The following is a 7,853-nucleotide window of genomic DNA, read 5'->3' on the forward strand; positions in this document are numbered from 1 at the left end:
GCCCCCTTTTTCTGGTTGCACAGGAAAATAGTTTTGTATTATTGCCTATCAAAAAAATGTATATAAAGAAATTGTTACACTATAGCAACACCATGCAGTAAAAATTCTTTTCAAAGGTACATTACTGAAGCCTTTGCTTATTTCATTTTTGTCTGTGTTTTCTTGTGTTTCAGCCTTTGTTTACCATGAGTGCCCAAGAACAGAATCTAGTGCCATTTTCTGAAGCTGCATACCAAAAGATGAAAAATGTTTATGCTACTTACCCGGTAAACTGACTAAACATAACATAGCTGTTATGTATGCTTATATAGTTATATAGTATGCTTATCATAATTTTAGTAATTTAGTCATTTTCTTTGAGCTTGATATCAGACAGCAGATTTGGCTTTTGGCAAGGAAATGTACAAGAGTTCATTGGGTTCTTGTTTGTCAGAACTTTAAATTATATAAAGAAATTTATGTGGCAACAGTAAATGTGCATTTCTTAGATGTGTTCATGTAAGTTACAGTATCAGAAGCTTTCACATGTTGTCACTTATGGACTTCTCCAGGTTCTCCAGGTACCACAGAGATAGCAGTTGTGTTCATCTTTCAGAATAAAAAAAACACAAATAGTTTTAGTTTTTGAAATGTGCTATAGTACAACAAAATATTGTTAGGCTACTGCAGTGATACTAACAGGGGTGTAACACGGCCTGGGCATTCAGGGCTGTAGCCCCAAAGATTTTTTCTATCGCCCCGAATAATTCCCCATTTGGAGCGGTTTGCCACTACGTAACTGAACGTAAAAGAAGACAGCAGTGTTGTAATTTTGTACCTTCAGTGATCAGAGTGTTGTACTGTATTTTATCTTCAGTGAATGGAGGCGAGACAAATCAGACAGAGTTTACAGGAAAACACCTGGAAATTCTCATGTGTTATTGGTTGACAGGTCTCAGTTCTGCCAAACGCTAGCTCACACAGTCAGTTAATGTGAGGTAAAAAATGGATATACACCAATGTTTTATTATTTATTTATATGTATATTTAGTTGAGTTTGAGTTCTAAGTTTTGAACATGATATGAACAGAGCATGAACAGGGCATAAGGACAGATAATGCACTCTGCATGGCACAATATCAGCTAAACCCATACAATGATAGATTAGTTGTGCCTCCTCTTGGCTAGCGACACCAAACTAGCCTAGTTAGATGGCCAAAAAGTTTTATGTTTTATCAGTCTGGTAGTTCTGTAAACAGTGATAACTCCAGAGGCAAGTTTTATGATAAATCCAACTTTTTGTCCAATTTTAACATTTTTTAAGCAATTAGCCAAGAAATCCAAGAAGAATAATACATGGAAACATGTATTACATGTCTATTTAGCAGTACGTTTTAAAACGTTTTTTTGATGGAGAAAAATCTGAGCTCAGCCCCGGATGATTAACAGTCCAGCTGATGCCCCTGTATACTAAAAAAAATATTTAAATAATTCCTAGTCTACCAGTGACCTAATTAGGCCCATGGTCAGTACTTACAGTTGTGCTCATAAATTTACATACCCCTTGCAGAAGCTGCAAAATGTTAATATTTTTTTTAAATATGGTTTTTTATTTTGTACTGCCCTAAATCAATTATTTCACATAACAGTTGATTACATACAGTGGTGCTTGCAAGTTTGTGAACCCTTTAGAATTTTCTATATATCTGCATAAATACAGTATGACCTAAAACATCATCAGATTTTCACACTAAAAGTAGACAAATAAACTTATTTGAACAATTGAGGTGAAAATATTATACTTGGTCATTTATTTGTTGAGGGAAATGATCCAAAACTACATATCTGTGAGTGGCAAAAGTATGTGAACCTAGGATTAGCAGATATTTTCAGGTGTTTTCAATCAATGGGATGATAATCAGGTGCGAGTGAGCACCCTGTTTTATTTAAAGGACAGAGATCTATCAAAGTCTGATCTTCACAACACATGTTTATGGAAGTGTATCATGGCACGAACAATGGAGATTTCTGAGGACCTTGGTTTGTTGATGATCATCAGGCTGGAAAAGGTTACAAAACCATCTCTAAAGAGTTTGGACAGAGTCAGACAGATTGTGTACAAATGGAGGAAATTTAAGACATTGTTGCCCTCCCCAGGAGCGTTTGACGAAAAAAGATCACTCCAGGAGCAAGACGTGTAGTAGTCCATGAGGTCACAGAGGAACCCAGGGTAACTTCTAAGCAACTAAAGGCCTCTGTCACATTGGCTAATGTTAATGTTCATGAGCCCACCATCAGGAGAACACTGACCAACAATGGTGTGCATGGCAGAGTTGCAAGGAGAATGTGACTGCTCTCCAAAAAGAACATGGTGCCCATCTGCAGTTTGCTAAAGATCACATGGACAAGCCACAAGGCTTTTGGTACAATATTTTGTGGATTGATGAGAACAAAGTAGAATTAAAGCTGCAAGCAGCGATGAACGGGCCCTCACACCCAGGTGCACATGGGGACTGCTCTGCCAGGGGAATGCCATTCCATTGTTTTAGCACTTTTTAGCACTTACATGTTGTTAGGAGTGTATCACGATGTAAAATGTATCATTTCCTGTTGCCGGCAGGTGGTGCTATGACTAATACTGAATCTTGGCATGTAGATGTCTTCAGGTCGGGACTTTTATGAAGCATGTGAAGTTTAGAGCAGATTAGATTTTCTATGTTTGAGTTATAACAACTTACTTTTTCATGGCGAAACATTGAAATTTGTGAGACCGCCACACCCACGCCGTGCAGCGAAAACTCAGAAGCTTCACAATTTATCATCAGCTATGCCTTTAGATGAGACTGATAAAATATGATGCCGATCTAATCAAAGCACTAGAAGGAGTTTATTAAAGTACGAGGCCTGGAAATCGCAAAAAACACAGCAAAAATTTAAGAGAAAAATCAAAATGGCTGACTTCCTGTTGAGTTTAGGGCAGGGGTTCAAGAGAAGTTTTTGTACGTATTGGCATCTTATGCATGCTTACTGAATTGCGTACATGTAGGTGAAACGTAGCGCGAGGCGAACAGCTGTGAAATTTTGTAGGTGGCACTATTGAGCCATTTTGCCACACTCAATTCTGGAACCCCTATCACATGTAAATTTTGACCGGTTCTGACGCGTCTGCAAAGTTTCGTGAGTTTTCGGGTTTTGTTTAGGCCCTCTAAAATGCGATTCATTTCGGAAAAGAAGATTAATATAATAATAATAATAATAATAATAATAATAATAATAATAAACGGAGCAGATCCAATAGGGCTTCGCACCAGTGGTGCTCGGGCCCTAATTATTGGTTTAAAAAAGAAGGGTTATGAGAAAGGAAAACACTGCATTCCAGCACAAGAACCTTATCCCATCCGAGAAACATGGTGGTGGTAGTGTCATGGTTTGGCCTGTTTTGCTGCATCTGGGCCAGGAAGGCTTGCCATCATTGATGGAACAATGAATTTTGAATCATACCAGCAAATTTTAAAGGAAATTTCAGGATATCTGTCCATGAACTGAGTCTCAAGAGAAAGTGGGTCATGCAGCAATACAACGACCCTAAACACACGTCATTCTACCAAAGGATGGGTAAAGAAAAATAAAGTTAATGTTTTGGAATGGCCAAGTCAAAGTCCTAAACTTAATCCAATAGAAATGTTGTGGAAGGACCTGAAACAAGCATCATATAACCACTGTTGTAAAGGGCTCAAATATGCAGAATATGCTCAAAAACCAAAGAATGTGCAGGACCTGGAGGATTTTTCTGAAGAACAGTGGACAGTTTAACTGCTCAGGACAAACAAAGGACTCATGAACAACTATCACAAAACATAAAAGCAGTCGTTGATCATCCAGGTAATGACTCACAGTATTTGAATCAAGGGTATGCAAACTTTTGAACTGGTTCATTTGTAAATTCAGTCATTATTTTGTTTTGTGGAATATATGTAAACATCTGTTATGTGAAATAGCTTATTTAGGGCACTATTAAATAAAAAAAAACTACATTTAATTTTAACAAAATTAGCTTATTATTATTATTATTATTATTATTATTATTATTATTATTAATTAATTAATTAATTAATTAATTTTTGTATTTATTTTTTATTTTTTTTATTATTAACATTTTGCAGATTCTGCACAGGGTATATTAATTTATTAGCCCAACTGTAACATAAATCCCAGTGCAGTGTCTATATACTGCATTTGCTTCTTAGCTGACTAGAAGGGAACTCTTTTGGATAGGGAAAATAATTTTTTTTAGGAAAATGTATTATTTATTTGTAAGTTTTTACATAGTGTATTTAAGGATTTCCCCAGAGGGATAACCAAACAACCCTTAAGGGTTCAAAATTTTCTCAGCATGTTGAGAAAACAACAAGATTGCAACAAGCGACTCCTGGACTCAGTGTTGTCCAAAGGAAATGATTAATTTATACTTTCTTAGTGATACCATTTTGAAGCTTTGAGGAACTAAGCTGAGAAAATGAGGTATTACATGTAAGACAAATTCCTTATTTGATTACTCTGTTTCACATCTTTTTTTCTCTTTACTCTTTCTAACCTCAACCAGTCTGCCATGCAGTTCATAGTAAACTACATGGCAGAAGACATAGTAATAGCAAAGGTTAAAAGTGATGCCAGCTTGCTGTGGAGCATCAGCCCAGCTAGCCATGAAGCTATGATCCAGGAACTCAGCAATTCTTCACATATTTACATTACCATCCGCTGGACCTTACTGAGGTACAAACCTTTGTCTTACTATCCTTGTGAGGATCTTCCACTGACATAATAATTAATGTAGCTAATAAGTGCTATACCTACACCTAAATCTAACCCTAACTGTAGCCTTGGTAACTGAAAGGAAATAAAAGCTGCTGTTTTTGTATAAATAAAAAAAAGCCATATTCCTTGTTGGGACCAGGCAATGTCAAAATTGTCAGACATTCCTATCCTTATGCCCCTACTTCCTACCAAGATATTAATCCATGTCCACACACACACACACACACACACACACACACACACACACAAATCTCAATCGTGACACCACCAGATATCACTAACATTTTTTGTGTTATCGGCAGAAATGTATCCATTTCAATGAATGCAGAGACGATAGGTGAACACACTGTGAAGTATAAGGACAAAGAGCTGCAAGAGAACATTGTGCAAATGCTCAAAGGGACACACACCAAGCCAGTGTAAGTATTTACACACATAATTCTATCCCTGTTTTTTTACATTACTCTTTACTTTATTCTTGTCTATTCCTCTCTCCTTTATTCTTTCTTCACTCAGAAAATAATTCTGAGTTTGGTGCCATATACTGTAAACTATAGTCCAAGCTGTACTCAATGTGCCCATCGCCTAACTGGGCAAGTAACAAATGACCTAAAAAGAGACTGCCATTTCTGCTGACTGCATTTTTCAAGTCTTTCTTTGATTTGAACACTTAATACGGAAATGAAGGAATCTATATATAAGCTTCAAGTCTGTGCAGATATATATGCAGAAGATATATAAATATACGTATGTTCATAAAAACTACTTGAGTGAAATCAGGATTATTTGTGTTCTTTGGTATTTTCCAAACTTTAACATGCAAATGTTAATTTTGTTATTCTCCTTGTGATTAATTTCAGGATCATTGAAAACTTGATGCCGAAATATATCAGAGGACCTTCAGGACCAGAAGCAAAAATGGCACATCGACTTAATGTTGGCAAGTCAAATGATGTTCTTATAAATAATAGGCAATAGTAAGCATAGTATAACAGTAATTGTTTAAACTATACTGACTGCATGTTTACCTCTAATTTTAACAGTAAAGTAACTATAGCAGCATATACTTTGGGAATCAGTTCAGTTTGACCATGATGATCACACACACACACACACACACACACACCCCCACACACACACATACACACACAGGATGTCCTTAGATTTATTATTTCAAAAATAGAAAGTCGGTCTAAATTGTTTGGTTGCACAATAAATATATTTTCTACAAGTTGTTAGGAGGAAAAAAGATAGAGAAGGTTATTAAAACATCAGCAAAGCTTTGAATCTTCTCAGAAGCACTGTGAAATTGTTACGAAACGGGACTTGAGCAGAACCAGGTGCAGATCAAAGTCTTTATTGTCACTTAGCCGAATACACACAGGTAACGCGGTCTAGACGGGCTTTACTTGAACACTGGATATGAAGCAAGGAACTCAAACAGGACATGAAAACAAGACCGCTTTAACATATGTAACGTATTCAATATTCACATACTCATACAACATGACTAACATAAATACTGAGCGAAGTGCGCAGCCACACGAGGGGTTTAAATACCTAACACAATCAAACTAAAACATGGACACCTGGATTAACTTAAGACACACCCTCGACAAACAACCAATGCTTAAACAGGGAGTAAATCAAAACAAACGAACCGCGCGTGTCCATATATAAGAGTCTCGTGCACGCGCGCTCTGCAGCAGTCTTTGCGCTTCGACGCCGCAGCGCCATCTGCCGGCGGGAGCGTAACAGAAATCCATTACACCAAAGTGGAAAATATATGGCACAACCCAGACACTACGCATATCATGCCAAACTGAGTGCTCGGGCAAGAAGGGCAGTTCTCAGAGAAAGCTATAACACTGAAATAAGAGAACATGTGCTGACCTCAATAATACCATGGGTTGTTGAGGAGGACCTATTCCAGGTGAAAATATATGTTCCAACAGGACACTGAGCCAAAGCACAGGGCAAAAATTATGGGAATAAGGAATAAGCAATGGCTTGGGGAAAAAAAGATAGTGTACATTTTGGAAAGGCTGATTCAAAGCCCAGATTTTGAATCCAATCTGTGGCATGGCCTGAATATTACTGTCCACCAAAATTCTCTATTAAATTCAGCAGAGTCAGAGAAAATTTGCATTGATGAATGAAAAAAAACCCTAACAATCAAAATGTGCTTTTAGAGACATATCATAGGCAACTCAAATCTGTGCAAAATAACAATTCACACTGAGGGGGTGAATACTTACAAATTAAGCAGATTTTAGTTTTGTTTTTGTTTTTTTTTTTAATCTGAGGACATCTAAACACTTTAATTTAATTTAATTTCTGTAGAGAGTCAATCTACAGTAATCCTTATCTGATATCATTAATTTTGATATTTTGAGAAATAATCATGGGGTTGGGGGGAGGGGGGTTGAATACTCTCTGGAGACACTGTAATTTCTAAAACACTAACTGACAGCTGTTTACTTCCTCACTAGCTACTTAGCTTAGATGCATGCAATAGTGGTGTTGGTAGCCTTAAGTCACCATGCTGATAATATTGTATTGTATAACATATTATTGGCAAATGCATACAATAATGACCTACAGCTATACAAAACTACTTCACAGAACATTCTGATCGCGCAGATGACCATCATTTGGTCTTCTTCTATCCCCTGTCCATCAAACTGAAACAAGCCAATAGTAGCACAGAGGGACGTGGGCCTTACTGGTGGGTGGTGGAGGAGTGCAGTCCAGATCATCGAATAACCAGATGCCAGAACATTGAAATAGTAGTCTTCAATGATAAAGTCAGTCCATCCAGCCTGGGATTCTTAGCTGGATATGGGTAAGAATGCTGTTCACTTTTTCTTAGCACAATAGCTATGTACTGTATATTACATGTTAGTAATTATGATTCATGATAAAAAGATCTTTGAGCCAACTTTTGTGTCTGCTCTTTTTTAAAAATCTTATGTTTTTATTGCTTTGATGTCTAGTGTGTGCTTTTTAAAAATATATACTTTATATACCTTTTGTTTCTATCTTCTCCTTTTTTTAAA

At 36.8% G+C, this 7,853-nt stretch overlaps 1 protein-coding gene across 1 annotated transcript in view; it reads left to right on the forward strand.

Moving 5' to 3' along the window:
- si:dkey-11f4.7 (piezo-type mechanosensitive ion channel component 2) overlaps positions 1-7,853 on the forward strand; it is an 82,095-nt gene that overhangs the window by 72,857 nt on the left and 1,385 nt on the right. Inside the window, exons 47-51 of the mRNA XM_053624742.1 lie at positions 174-266; positions 4,583-4,752; positions 5,097-5,213; positions 5,655-5,734; positions 7,420-7,639. Coding sequence (XP_053480717.1) covers positions 174-266; positions 4,583-4,752; positions 5,097-5,213; positions 5,655-5,734; positions 7,420-7,639 — 680 coding nt within the window. The remainder of the gene's footprint in view (positions 1-173; positions 267-4,582; positions 4,753-5,096; positions 5,214-5,654; positions 5,735-7,419; positions 7,640-7,853) is intronic.

The sequence above is a fragment of the Ictalurus furcatus genome, chromosome 5 (assembly GCF_023375685.1).
Source record: "Ictalurus furcatus strain D&B chromosome 5, Billie_1.0, whole genome shotgun sequence".
In the NCBI taxonomy this organism is placed as follows: Eukaryota; Metazoa; Chordata; class Actinopteri; order Siluriformes; family Ictaluridae; genus Ictalurus; species Ictalurus furcatus.